General features: G+C 41.4%; 2 protein-coding genes across 4 annotated transcripts in view; one reads left to right on the forward strand and one right to left on the reverse strand.

The window, feature by feature from the left end:
- CCNT2 (cyclin T2) overlaps window positions 1-4,739 on the reverse strand; it is a 44,121-nt gene extending 39,382 nt beyond the window's left edge. For all 3 annotated transcript variants that reach the window (XR_008663263.1, XM_055316468.1, XM_055316467.1), the window contains exons 1-2: window positions 4,563-4,739; window positions 3,625-3,706 (exon numbers count right to left, since the gene is read on the reverse strand). Coding sequence is in view for 2 of the 3 variants with exons in the window: in XM_055316468.1 (XP_055172443.1) it covers window positions 3,625-3,706; window positions 4,563-4,720 (240 nt within the window). In the remaining variant the exon portion in view is untranslated. The remainder of the gene's footprint in view (window positions 1-3,624; window positions 3,707-4,562) is intronic.
- A 156-nt stretch (window positions 4,740-4,895) lies between these two features.
- The window catches only part of LOC129503957 (uncharacterized), a 94,376-nt gene continuing 84,342 nt past the window's right edge, over window positions 4,896-14,929 (forward strand). The window contains exons 1-2 of the mRNA XM_055316473.1: window positions 4,896-4,989; window positions 5,895-6,044. Of these exons, the coding sequence (XP_055172448.1) occupies window positions 4,953-4,989; window positions 5,895-6,044 (187 nt within the window). The 5' untranslated portion in view covers window positions 4,896-4,952. The remainder of the gene's footprint in view (window positions 4,990-5,894; window positions 6,045-14,929) is intronic.

A 14,929-nucleotide genomic window follows, 5' to 3' on the forward strand; every position in this document is an offset into this window, starting at 1 on the left:
TTTACCTTATAGTCTGAATGTTGTGTTGGGGGACATTTTTACATTTAACTTCATTTACATTACTACATTTGAGAGAAATTTAGGGCTTACACAATAAAAATATAAACAAAATCCTTTAGCTAACCAATGTTTTTCACAAGAGGCAATCATGTATGACAATTTTAGCATAAATAAGCACAATTAGTGTAAACTGGATAAAATCTACTTTTAAAAAAGTCTTGAATAAATTTCTTTTGCAAAGACTATTCTTAAAAGTTAAATTGGTAGATGCTATATTATCAAAGAACTGGGGATCCCTGGGTGGCTCAGCAGTTTGGTGCCTGCCTTCCGCCCAGGGCCTGATCCTGGAGACCCGGGATCGAGTCCCACGTCGGGCTCCCTACATGGAGCCTGCTTCTCCCTCTGCCTGTGTCTCTGCCTCTCTCTCTGGGTTTTTCATGAATACATAAATAAAATCTTAAAAAAAAAAAAAAAAAGGAACAGAGACTATGGGCATTTCTGTAGATAGATACAAGAACAGCTTTCCTCATTTAAGTCTTTCTAGGGGAAGAAAGGAATGCGAATTTTCAAAAGACATCTACTTGCCAATAGTCAAGTCAAATGAGAAAGAGTACAGAGACTGTAAGCAAAAAGTGGTAATCAAATTTTGGTCCAAGCAAAAATACAAGTTTGGTTATGTACAGTAGCTGACTAATAATGTAACTTAGATGTATAAAACAAAATGTAAATATGACTTAGATGATGCATTCTTAAAATTATAGTCATTCCTTAAAATCATCAGTCCTAAATATTGTCCTTAACTGTGTACTCTTGGAACCTTAGCATAAATACAATACATTAAATAAGAACTACAATACATTTAAACCTGGAATATTCTTATACAGCTGCCGCTCAAAAAGAGGCAATGGGACTAAGGAAACTTAAGAGAAGATTAAAATGACCATGTGATTTTGAGAAGTGCTATGAGAATAGACCGTGACCACCAAAACCAGAAAACAGTATGCTCTTTACAACCTGATCTTAAGAGAATTCATTAGAATTGGAATATAAGAAAAAAATGCATCATGAACTTGACTAACCAAATTAATGAACAGAGTTTCTAAGAGAAACTGGGTCAATATTTATTCTAAGACTGACACTAAAGAGGACGTCTTCCCACAGTATATAACTTGGGGAGGCATTGCTGGCACCAGGGCTTTTATTTTTTACTAGATTTATCTTGAGTTTGATGCTGCAAGGCCATTCTTTAATTACTAACCCCAATTACATAAACCTCACGGCATCCAGTGAGCAAAGGGTAGACTTATCTCGGTTTATATAAAAGTCATTTACTGCTGATAGTGATCCAACCCTCCAAGAGAAAATCACAGTAAAACTCAATGATAAAAGACTGTTTCTGGGTTACCAACACATCTTGACACTGATTTTATTCTTAAACAGTAGCACTTAAATTTTAGGGGATATTTTACTTTTAATCAATGTGGGAAAATACAATGAATCCACATAAACACTAAACATTTTAATATAATTACGCATGGCATTTATTATAAAGCTAGATATAGTTTGTTACTAGCATCTTAAAATTTAAGCTTGTTAGGGTTTAATTTGCTGAATGGTGTTCAGTTTACTTTGTGGTAAAATACATGCTCTTTGTAGTTTACTATGACATTCCATTATAACCCTACAAGAAAAATTTTCCCAATGATGTGGGGAAGTATGAATTTAAAAGTGACTCACATTCAATTTGAGACCACCCCCTTCACCCTAAAAGAATAGGGAAAAAAAAAAAAAGATAAAAGAGTGAGGCTGTGCAATTGATGCAAGTGCACCAATACAAATATTAAAACCACTTTTGATAAAATAGCAAAAGAAAAAGACAACAGTTAGATATGAAGGGTGCAATGTTACTTTTTCAAATAGAAATTAACATCAGATTTCAATTATCCTGTTAGTAACACTTTAATGTAAAATGCTGAAGTTTACCTTCGTACATTTTTAAGACATTAAATGGGGTTATAAAAATACTTTGGTTTTTTATTGAATGATGGCATTTAATTAGTGAAAGAATGCAAGTGACCTGGACTTCACTAGTCAATTCAAAGTTAAAGCTGTGAATTTTGGCTATAAGCAAGATCTGTTTTAAAGCACACCACCTAGGCCATAGAGACAAATTATGAAAGAGGGAGGGTTCAAATAGAGAAGTATAGTCGTGATGAGATCATTTACTGGAGGTAGAAAAGTAAGCCTGTTTGAGCAGATGGGACATCTGTAGCCACATCAAGATTCTCCAGAACTATTTTGCCTTGTGATTTCTACCAGCATTATCCAAGGCTACTTAAGGAAAGTCACATTTATATTAGTATTGGTTAGTTTACAACTGCCTTTGGAGCCAATTTATATAAAAATATATTTCTCTCAATTTAAATATTATTGTCAAAGGGGCTTCCTCTCTCTTCCATAACACTATCACTGACTTTCTAAGTGCGCAAGAAATAACTAGGAAAATGGAAACGGAACAAGAATCCTGTAGCTTTAAATAAGAAAGAGAAGAAAAGGAGGCTGCAGGAAACCAAAACATCTTATGATCAGAAGAGATTAAAATAGGAATCAATCTAAGCTACGAAGCTGGTCCTTCCAATCAGAAAAAAATATTTTAAGGACCTTTTCAAAGACTGTTTTCTTAGCAAAAAGGTCCTAATGACCATCTACAAATAGCATAAAGTCTTCCTTCCACGGTCCATTTTTTTTTTTCTACACACACCTTTCAGAATAGCATTCTAAAAACAGCTGTGATAAATAAAGAGCAAAAAATATAGGGACAATTACAACAGAGTTAAATGTTTCTATATGGGCAATTTTCTGTTAACAGATGCAACAAGGTATGTATGTTACTCTGAGAAGAACAGACACCAAACTCATACCTTTCACAACGTAAAATAAAAAATTCAACTAAACGGTATTAACTCAATTCTTCCAGATTTACAAGTTACGTTCTTTAGTCTTGGTGGGTAAGTTTTACTTCAAAACTGATTACACACGTGCACACCTCTTAAACTGTATGTTCGAAGTAATATTTTATGTCTAAGTCACCAAAAAACAGAAGCAGACAACTAATGCTGTGATAAATAGGAACGCTGACACCTTGAGAAACTGTTAGCAAACGAGGTATTTCTGCTAGACATTTTACTTTCAAAGGGTCATTTAAAAACAATGTTACAATTAAGCCCAATTCACAGTATTTGAAACAGAGGAGTCCAACGCATTTAACATGTACAACAGAATAACTAGGCCAAAATACAATGTCCGTTACTATTTGAACTTACTCAAAAGTATAAAAATTAAACGAATACCGACTAACAGCTCTTTGAGTAAATAAACGTTTATTATCTTTTATTAGCTCAAAAACCTGGCAAAGCCTAACACAGTGCCCCGCAGCTTGCCATCATCAAAAAAACAAACCAGAAATATTTTGCATTTCAAGCAAAATGCTTTTCACGCGGTTTACCTTCACTATTAATTTGGAGCACTAAATCCAACAGTAAAATCCACGACCAACTTTTCTGTGCGTATCCGTTTGCCTCAACACTTGGCTATGGTAAACACAAACAATAAAAGGGTACTTACATTTCTATTGAATTTGGTGAAAGAATGGTGCATATAGAACCTGTGCATATAAACAATCGCAGTGTTTATTGTAAGCTGAGAGCTGGAACGTAACATTTAGGAAACATCCGAGAAAAAAAAAACCAAGATCCCATTTCCATAAACGATTCTGATGGAAAATTCCCGATCTACGGTGTTTTTCCAACGCTCACCCTTCGCTCCGAACCAACCCCAACACTATATACACAAAAAACAAAACCCCGCGAGGGGGGTGGGGGGGTGGGGATGGCGGTGGGGGGGGTAGGCTCGACGCCAACAGCAACACGCAGCGCTGAGCCTTTCGCTCCAATATTGCTATTAAGCAAGCCCAGGAAGGACTTCTCAAAGGCTGTGACTGAGTAAACTCCACATCAGACAGTTGAAACGCGCGCGCGCACAGAACCACGCCGAGAACATAAAGACCTCCAGGGAGCTCCCAAGGTACGAGACCCGCCATCACACCGGCGAGGCGAGGCGAGGCGAGGTGAGGCGCGGCCGCGGAGGACGCTCGAGCCTCGCGGCCCGGCTGGCCCTCCTGCCTCCCCACCCCTCCTTCTCCGACCTCGGGCGGCCACCCCTTCCCTGCGAGGATCCCCAAGACTCCGCTCGGGCCGCCGCGCCGCTCCCCTCCCCCGCCGCCGCCACGCGCGGCCCCAAACAGATTACACAACGCCGCCTCCCGGCCCGCGTTCCCCGGCTGCTCTCCTCGCCTCCTTCCCCGGCCGCCTGCGGCCTCCGGAGCCCGAGCCCGAGCCCGAGCCCGAGCCCGAGCCCGCCTTTCCGCCACGGCGAGCCCGAGGCCCTGCACAGCGGGGCCGAGGCGGTGGCGCCATGTTCGCGGGGCGGCAGGCCCGGCAGCCGGCGAACAGCGAGGGGGAACAGGGCGTGAGCGGCGGAGGCCCGGGAACAGGAAAGGATACACATTGAGACGCTGTCCCATGTCCTGGATGAGGTTGGCCGCCTGCTGGCGGTACGAGAGCTCCTTATCCGCCTCCACTCCGCAGCGGCGGCTCGGCGTGTTCTCCAGCTGTTCCCGAGTAAAGAACCAGCGAGAAGAAGCTCCACGGCCCGACGCCATGACACTTCCTCCTCCGCCCGCTCCCTCGCCCGCCCCCCTCCCCTCCCGGCTCGCGGACTCCCCGCCAAGGCCGCGCGACCCCGCCCCACTCCGCTCGCCGTAGGCCACGCGCCGCCCCTTTTCGCCCCCGGCGCGGCCCGTGCGCGTGCGCGGGGGGCCGCCCTACCGCCTCGCCCTCGTCTTTTGCTTTCTTTTTCCTGTCCCCGGCCTCGCTCTCACGCTCGGGACCACAATGCCCCGCGCCGCCTGTCATTCGGAGGCGCCCGAAGGTGGGGGTCGGCCGGGAAGGAAGAGGTCGGCGCGGTGCACGCCGGGTGCAGGACTGGCGGGGCGACGCGGGGGGAGGCGAGCCGCGCGGGGGCCGGCGGGAGGTCGCGGCGGGAGGCCGGCGGCGCTCGGAGGGCAGCGGAGCCCTCCCCTCGCTCCCGCGCTCGGCGCGCCTTCCCTTTTCCTGCGGCCCGAGCCCGCGCGCTCGGAGGCCTTGCGGGAGCGGTCGGCGACGGGAAGCCCGTGCCCGACGGCGGCTCCGGGAAGGATTCACCTGGAAGAGGCAGGACCGGCGGCGCCCCACGTTCGCGTTGGATTTGAGGGCTTCCCCCCCACCCCGCCCCCGCCTTCGTTTTGTTCGAAGCCCGCAGCCTCTCGCTCAGGCTCTGGGGCTTTTTGTGGAGGCTTCCGGCCAGAGGTGTTCAAGGGCAGGAGCTGGGTTTTAAAAGTGGGTTTCGAGGGCTGAATGCGCAGTGTGTCTTCAAACTCGACACGAGGTTAAGGAGAAACGGTACAAGGGGGACGGAGGCGTCGTGTTCAGTGTCTAGGCCTGCAGCGCCGCGCTCACCGGTGAGCGAACGCCCGGCCCGCGAGCGAGGACCGCGGGGCTCCGCCAGCGCCCGACGGGTGTGAAGAAAATCTGCCTTTTAAGATTTTAACCGGGGCAGCCCGGCCGGCTCAGCGGTTGAGCATCTGCCTTCGGCCCAGGACGTGACCTTGGAGACTCGGGATCGAGTGCCGCGTCGGGCTCCCTGCATGGAGCCTGCTTCCCCCTCTGCCCCACCCCCCCCCCCGCCTCTCATGAATAAATAAAATCTTAGAATATAAAATTTTAACTTTGCCAAAGAATACGAGCAGACACATTTCTAAAAGGCAATTGATAATGCTCTTATTTTTTCATTCGCAGAGACCCAGAGAGAGGCAGATGGAGAAGCAGGCTCCATGCACCGGGAGCCCGACGTGGGACTCGATCCCGGGTCTCCAGAATCAGGCCCTGGGCCCAGGGCGGCGCTAAACCGCTGGGCCACCCAGGCTGCCCAATTGATAATGCTTTTAAGTGAGTTCCTGACTAGCGCTCTGGGCGTTTGACCTTGCTTTTGGGTTCCAGTGCCCAGCGTACTGCAGCGTCTTGTCTTTGCCTTCCCTCCCCCGTTACAAATCCGATACACAGCTATTGATTTGGGCGCGGTAGGCATTGGGATAGTTGTCTGCGTAACTTTAATTCCTACGTACCTTGCTTCCCATCTGTCCCTGCTTAGAGGACTCACAGGATAGATAGATTTAAAGCAACATTTATAAGGTGCTTACCCCAACACTTATTTATTATTATTTTTATTTATTTATTTTTTTTGTAAGAGACTTTAGTTATTTATTCATGAAAGATACACAGAGAGAGGCAGGCCCCCATGGCATGGGGAGCCTGATGTGGACTGGATCCCGGCCCTGAGCCTGACCCAGAGGCAGAGGGTCAACTCCTGAGCCGCCCAGGCGTCCTCCCAACACTCATTTATGATAAAAACTTTAAATGAACTAGGAATAGAACTTCCTCAACTTGAGAAAATTTGTGAAAACCCTCCAGTTAGCGACATACTTAATGTTAAGAAACTAGAAACTTTCCTGCTAAGGCGAGGATATCCCCTCTCACAATAGTTTTCAAATCATACGTGGAAATCCAAGGTAATACAGTAAGGGAATAAAAAAATAAACAGGTTGGGGAGAAAAAAGAAAACCCTGAATTTGTTCAGGGATGACATTGTTTTTGTGCGATTTCTCAAAATAATAATAAAAAAAAAATGTTGGATACCTGGGTAACCAGGTTAAGTGGCCGGCTCTTGATACAGGCCCAGGTTTGATCTTGGGATTGTGTTTGAGCCCCACGTTGGGTTCCATGCTGGGCATGTGGAGCAGATGATTATGGTTAAGAACTTAAGATACAAAAAAAAAAAAAAAAAAAAAAAAAACTTAAGATACAAGGTTAATACACAGGAATCGTTTGCTTTCCTGTATAGCAACATACAGTTGAAATCTGAAATTTAAAGCACAACATCATTTACAAAAAGTAATACTTAGGAAAGAATCTAAAATACATACAGGATCTATGTGTAGGAAAGGACAAACTTTAAAGGAATTAACATACAGGGGATCCCTGGGTGGCTCGGCCGTTTAGCGCCTGCCTTCAGCTCAGAGCATGATCCTGGGGTCCCAGGAACGAGCTCCCTGCGTGGAGCCTGCTTCTCCCACTGCCTGTGTCTCTGCCTCTCTGTGCGTGTCTCTTGTGAATAAATAAATAAAATATTTTTTTTAAAGAAATACAAATGGGGATCCCTGGGTGGCGCAGCGGTTGGGCGCCTGCCTTTGGCCCAGGGCGCGATCCTGGAGACCCGGGATCGAGTCCCACGTCGGGCTCCCGGTGCATGGAGCCTGCTTCTCCCTCTGCCTGTGTCTCTGCCTCTCTCTCTCTCTCTGACTATCATAAATAAAAAAAAAAAATTAAAGAAAAAAAAGAAATACAAATGGAAGAATATTCTGGCTTTATGGATTGGAAGACATTATCATTTGAAATCAGTTTTTCCCAACTTGATCTATAGATTCAGTGCAATCCCAAAGTTTTAGCCAGTTATTTTGTAAATATCAACAGATTGATTGTAAAGTTTATATAGAAAGGCAAAAGACCCCCAAATAGCCAGCACAATCCAAAGAAGTTGGACTGACACTACCTGACCTCAAAGCTATAGTAATAAAGACAGCGTATATTGGCAAAAAAAAGATCAATGGAACAGAATAGAGAGCCCAGAAATAGACCTACAAAAATAGTAAACTGATCTTTGGCAAAGGAGCAAAGGCAATTTAATTGAGAAAGGATAGTCTTTCCAACAAATGATGCTAGAACAACTTGGTATCTATATGCAAAAAAAAAATCTTGACAGACCTCACACCATTTACAAAAATTAGCTATAAATGGACCATATCCCTAAATGAAAATGCAAAACTATAAAGCTTCTAGAAAATGGCACAGGAGAAAATCTAGGTGACCTTATGTCGCAATTGTTTTTACATACAACACCAAAAGCCTGATCCTTGAAAGAAAAGATGAAGATGGATTTCATTAAAATCAAAGACTTTTTTGCTCTCTGAACGACATGGTGAAGAGTAAAATACAAGAAGGAAATCTTTGCAAAACATATCTGATAAAGGACTTGTATCCAAAATCTAAAGTAACAAAATTCAACAGAAAGAAAACATCCCAATTTCTAAAATTTGAAGCAAAATGAACATACAATCTTATATTATTTTCAGGTGTAGAACATACGGATTCAACAATTCTATACATTATGCTTACCATAATAAATGTAGTTATCATGTTATACATTATTGTAATATTACTCACTATATAACCTATACTATACTTTGCATCTCAGTGACTTATAACTGAAAGTTTGTATCTCTGTTTTAAAAAAGATTTTGAGAGAGTGAGAGAGAGTACATAAGCAGTGGGGAGACGGAGACACAGGCTCCCTGCTGAGCAGATAGCCCAACATGGGTCTAGATCTCAGGATCATGACCCTAACCAAAGGTGGACACTTAACCACCTGAGACACCATGCACCCCAGAAAGTTTGTATCTCTTAATTTCCTTTATATATATTCCTTATCCAACCTCTCCTCTGGCAACCACCAGTTTGTTCTATGTATTTAAGAGCCTGTTTTGTTTTTATTTTTTTATTCCACATATAAGTAAAATACAGTATTTGTCTTTCTCAGTCTACTTAGCATAATGCCCTTTATATACATCTATGTTTTGCAAATGGCAAGATCTCACTCTTTTTTATGGCTGAGTAATATTCGTGTGTGTGTGTGTGTGTGTGTGTGTATGTATGTGTGACATCTTTATCCGTTCATCTATCAATCAGTGGACACTTGGGCTGCTTCTGTATCCTGGCTATTGTAAATAATGCTGTAGTTAACATAAGAGTGCATATATCTTTTTGAATTAGCATTTTCATTTTCTTTGGGTAAATACCCAGTAGTGGAGTTACTAGATAATGTGGTATTTTAATTTTTAACTTTTTGAAGAACCATACCATTTTCCACAGTGGCTGCAGCAGTTTATATTCCCACCAATACTGCATAAGGGTTCCTTTTTCTCCACATCCTTACCAACACTTGTTATTTCTTGTGTTTTTTATTTTAGCCATTCTGACAGGTATGAGGTGATGTCTCATTGTGGTTTTGATTTACATTTCTTTGATGATGAGTGATGTTGAACATCTTTTCATGTGTGTATCTGTTGGTCATCTGTATTTCTTCTTTGGAAAAATGTCTATGTCCTCTGTACATTTTTAATTGGATGATTATAATGATTATTATTTTTGATGTTGAATTGTATAAACTCTTTATATATTTTGAATTTTGACCCCTTATAGGATATGCCATTTTCAAGTATCTTCTTTCATTCAGTAGGTTGCCATTTTGTTGTTTTGTTGATAGTTTCCTTCAACATGCAAAAGCTTCTTATTTTCATATAGACCCAGTAGTTTATTTTTGGTTTTGTTTCTTTTGCCTGAGAAGACATATCTAGAAAGATGTTGGTAAGGTCAATGTCCAAGAGATTACTGCCTATGTTTTCTTCTAGGAGTTTTATGGTTTCAGACCTTTAATCCATTTTGAGTTTACATTTGTATGTGATGTAAGCCAGTGTTGTGGTTTCACTCTTTGGCATGCAGCTGTCCATTTTTCTCCACCACCATTTATTGAAGAGATTGTGTTTTCCTTATTGTATAATCTTGCCTCTTTTATTATATGTTAATGACTGTGTAAACATGGGTTTGTTTCTGGGCTCTCTATTCTGTTCCATTGATCCATGTGTCTATTTTTTATACTGTTCTGATTATTACAGCTTTATAGTATATCTTGAAATCTGGGATTGTGATATCTCCAGCTTTATTCTTTCTCAAGATTGCTCTGATTATTCAAGGTGTTTTATTTTTAAAATTTTATTTATTTATTCATGAGAGGCACAGAGAGAGAGGAAGAGAGAGAGAGAGGTAGAGACATAGGCAGAGAGAGAAGCAGGCTCCATGCAGGGAGCCCATTGTGGGACTCAAACTGGGGACTCCAGTATCATGCCCTGGGCTGAAGGCAGACACTCAACCCCTGAGCCACCCAGGAGTTTCTGTTTCGTGGTTTTTTTTTTTTTTTTTTCTGTAGAATTTCTTATTTATTCATGAGAGACAGTGAGAGAGAGAGAGAGAGAGAGGCAGAGCCACAGGCAGAGGGAGAAGCAGGCTTCTTGCAGGGAACCTGATGCAGGACTCTATCCCAGGACTCCAAGATAGCGTTCTGGGCCAAAGGCAGGCACTAAACCGCTGAGCCATCCAGGGATCCCCTGTTTTGTGGTTTTATACAAATTGTAGCATTGTTTATTCTAGTTCTGTGAAAAACGCAGCTGGTATTTTTGTTACTGTATCCAAGTTTGGCTGCCCATTGCTTGAAAGGCCATTACTCAAGAGACAAATTTTGATTGGAAAGGAATTTGAGTTTTATTTAGAATGCCAGTAACCTGAGAAAGCAAACTCTTGTTATTAGCAAAAACTAGTGCTGAGGTTTCTGTCTGGTCCAGAGGGTCTTTAAAGGGATACAGGGCACTTAATCCGCAAAGGGAATGCAGTGGCCTGCAACATTTCTTGATTACGTGAAGACTTGATGATGCCAACCACAAAAGTTATCTCAGTGTGTGGGGGTTATGCAGTGGGGTCTGGTTCTTGGTTCATGATGTGCAGGAGTACTCTGTTCGTTTTGCAAAGGAGGGCCATATTTACAGATACACAAAGGGAGGTCAGTAAAATCATTTGTGTGACCTGAAAAAAGAAAAACATTTTGCTAAAATTTTAGGCTAATCAGAAAACTGAGTTGGTTTCAAGTAGAACTTCTGCCTTCTGTGCACAGGAAAGGCCTGGTCCTTCACTTCTCAAGGCCAGTGGTCTGCACATCTCAAAGAAAGTTAACTAGTTGTGTTGTAAAATCAAGGGTCTTAGTTCTGCAAGTAAGGAGTGTGTCAACTTGAAGCAAGTTAACCTTTAGGATCAGCCGGAGTGCCATTACATTGATACAGATTGTATTAAATCTAGGTTTCTTTGGGTAGTAGGGACATTTTAACAAAGTTGATTCTTCCAGTCAGTCCATCAGCATGGAATATCTTTCTATTTGTGTGTGTCATGTGTTTCATAGTTTTCAGAATATAGGTCTTTCATTTCTTGGTTAAGTTTATTCCTAGGTATTTTGTTCTATTTGGTGCAATTATAAATGGAATTGTCTTAATTTCTCTTAATGCTACTTCATTATTAATATATAGAATGCAGCAGGTTTCCATATGTTAATTTTTATTCTGCAACTTTACTGAATTCATTTATCTGTTCTAATAGTTTTTTGCCGGAGTCTTTTTTTTTTTTTAAAGATTTTATTTATTTATTCATGAGAGACACAGAGAGAGGCAAAGGGAGAAGCAGTCTCCCCGTGGGGAGCCCAGTGTGGGACGTGATCCCAGGATCACCACCTGAGCCAAAGGTAGATGCTCAACCACTGAACCACCCAGGTGTTCCCCCCCCCTTTTTTTTTTAAGATTTTTTTATTTTTATTTATTTGGGATACAGTGCAATTGATGGAAGGGGCAGAGGGAGATGAAGGAAACAGACTCTCTGCTGAGTGTGAAGCCAGACACTCAAAGTGCTGAGTGTCTCAATCTCACAACTTTGATACTATGACCTAAGCCTAAATCAGGAATTGAACACTTAACTGACTGAGCCACCCAGGCACCACTTGATGGGGTCTTTAGGATTTTCTATATATAGTATCAGCAAATAGTGATAGTTTTACTTCTTCCTTATCAATTTGCATGCCTTTTACTTCTTTTTGTTGTTTGAACTGTGGCTAGGACTTCCACTACTATGTAGAATAGAAGTTGTGAGAGTAAATGTCCTTGTCTTGTTCCTGACCTTAGAGGAAATGCTTTCAGTTTTTCGCCATTGAGTATGCTAGCTGTGGGTTTTTCTTTTATGGTTCTTATTATGTTGAGGTACATTCTCTCTAAACCCACTTTGTTGAGAGGAAAACATCCCAATTTTAAACTGGGTAGAAGATCTGTACCCACACCTCACAAAGAAGATATAATACAGATAGCAAATAAGCATATGAAAGGATATTCAACATTTTTTTGCCATGAGGTGTTCTTAGTGGTAGTTTATCACTGCAAAAGAGTAAAAGTATGACTGTCATTGAATTGAGACTTCGATGATTCAGTGACGCTATGCAACATAATACTGTTAGGTATTAAAAAGAAGAAGGAAAAAAAAAGAAGAAGGCGTCTTCTTGAAAGAAGAAAGAAAGAAAACTGCCAACCAAGAATACCTGGCAAAGTTGTCCTTCAGAATTGAAAGAGAGAGTTTTCCAGATAAAGAAAACCTGAAGGAGTTCATTACCACTAGACTGGCCTTACAAAGAATGTTAAAGGGACTTCTTTAAGGTGAAATAAAGGGGCACTAATTAGTAACAGGAAAACATTGGAAAATATAAATCTCTCTGGTAGACATAAATAGGTAGTAACAATAAGCATAATCTAATGTTGCAAAGGTGTTGGGTTAATCATATAAAGCTTGTGTGAAGGTTAAAAGACAAAAGCAATGTTGACTGTAACAATAATAATTTGTAATGGATATAAAAGATAAAAAGATGTAAATTCTGACATCAAAGGTGTAAGATTTAGGGGCTGGGTTTAAAGTTGTAGAGCTTTAGAATGCATCCAAACTGAAGTTATCAACTTAAGATACATTGTTATAAAAAGAATGAAGCTTGGGGATCCCTGGGTGGCTCAGCGGTTTAGTGCCTGCCTTTGGCCCAGGGCGCGATCCTGGAGTCCCGGGATCGAGTCCCACGTCGGGCTCCCGGTATGGAGCCTGCTTCTCCCTCTGCCTGTGTCTCTGTCTCTCTCTCTCTCTAAGTCTATCATGAATAAATAAGTAAAATCTTTAAAAAAGAAATAAAGAAATACTTGCAAAGAACTAAAATACCAAAAAAATTAAAAAAAAAAAAAAAGGGAAGCTTTTATGTGGAATGACCCCCAAGATCTTAAGTAGGAAAAAAAAAAGCAAGATCCCATTGTCTGGGTAAAATGAACAAAGGAATCTGCACATGTAAGTACTTGTATAATCATTGACAATATTTGTGAGAATGCCCAACAGAAAAGGTTAAAATGATTCCTTCTGGGATAGGTCGAATTTGACCTTCTTGAACTCTTCTAACATATTCATGTATTGACTTTTCAAAAAAAAAATCTTAAAAATTTTAGGTACCTAATAAAAGCAATATTTTATACTTAGAAATGGAAACTACACTTTCATTCAATTTTGATTGGAAAAGAACCTCAGAATCTTCTCCTAAGTTAAGCAAATACAAAGTGGGCATTTATTTTCATTAAGTTAATCTTAAATAATTACCTGGGATATAGGCTTATGTGTTCTGGTTGGGTAATAAAAATTGGGTTGTCAGATCTGATTTCTCTTTAGGGGAGATCAAAAAGATGGGGAAGGACACTGTACAAGTAAGAGAAATGCTTGGATAGCTGTGAATGGATGTCCTTTGGAATCTGATGGGGGTGGGATTTTTTTTTTTTTTCCAGGGATGTATTTTGAGAACGTATGTATACTAGATAACATAGAAGAGAAAAGGCTGAAAAAATTATTTTCCTGAGAGATTTTTGAGATTCTAGATGTGAGCAGTGTCGTTTCCGGGACAGGGCCTTTTCAGAATTCAACTCCAGTCATGTCATCCCCTCCTTTAAGACTTCATTGCTTTTTGACAGATAAAATTCTCTAACTGACCTATGTCCTTACATGGTCTTGCCATTTACCACATTTACCAAAAATGTCTTGCTTTCTTACCTCCAGCCTCATTGGTCTTATCTCTTGCTATATTCTCTCCTGGTATAAGGCCTTCATTTATACTGTTCCTTCTGTCTTTAATACTCTTCCCTCTCTCTTCTTCACCTCTTACCTCTTGCTTCAGATCACAGCTCAAGGAACATTTCTTCTGAAAAATATCTTCCCAATTCCGATTAGGCCAAGTTTCTTCTTATGAGCTTTCTACCCTCTAAGTGCCTCTCTACCTAGCTCTGGTGGTGGTGGCAATGTTATATCTATTTGTTGCTTATCTGATACCTATCTCCCTCACTAGATTATGAGCACAATTGAAGGCAAGAACCATGCTTATTTTTACATTATCTCAGCACCTGTGATGATTCTTGGCACTTAATAAGCCCTCAGTAAATCTTGTTATACACGTACGATTGAGTAAATATGTTGGTGAAGGCATAGGTGCTGCTGTCAAGGCAGTTCCAGTCTAATGGGAAGATAGTAGCCGGAATTCAAAATGAGCGGTGTGCTAACTCTCTTAGAGATAGAAGTACAATTTTTAAAAGGGGGAGATATAGATTAATGAAATCCGAAAGTGTAGGAACCACCACTGTAGATCCTGAGAATTTTTAAAATTTCTTTTTATTTTTTTTATTTCTGCCAAAGATCAGAGGATCTTTAAAAAAAAAAATTTTTTTTTTTTAAACTTGGGGATCCCTGGGTGGCTCAGTGGTTTAGCCTCTGCCTTCCGCCCAGGGCATGATGCTGGAGTCCTGGGATTGAGTCCCACATCAGGCTCCCTGCAGGGAGCCTGCTTCTCCCTCTGCCTGTGTCTCTGCCTCTCTCTCTCTGTCTCTCATGAATAAATAAATAAAATATTAAAAAAAATTTTTTAAAAACTTGATCTGCCAGCATATAGGAATTCTGAGAGAGAAGATAATATGATCTGAAGTGTAATTTGGAAATTTTCCCCCGGCAGCAAGGTGGAAGATGAATTGTACCAGACTAAGTCCAGAGGCAGGGATATATATAAAACATTA

This window comes from Nyctereutes procyonoides, unplaced genomic scaffold (assembly GCF_905146905.1).
Source record: "Nyctereutes procyonoides isolate TBG_1078 unplaced genomic scaffold, NYPRO_anot_genome, whole genome shotgun sequence".
In the NCBI taxonomy this organism is placed as follows: domain Eukaryota; kingdom Metazoa; phylum Chordata; class Mammalia; order Carnivora; family Canidae; genus Nyctereutes; species Nyctereutes procyonoides.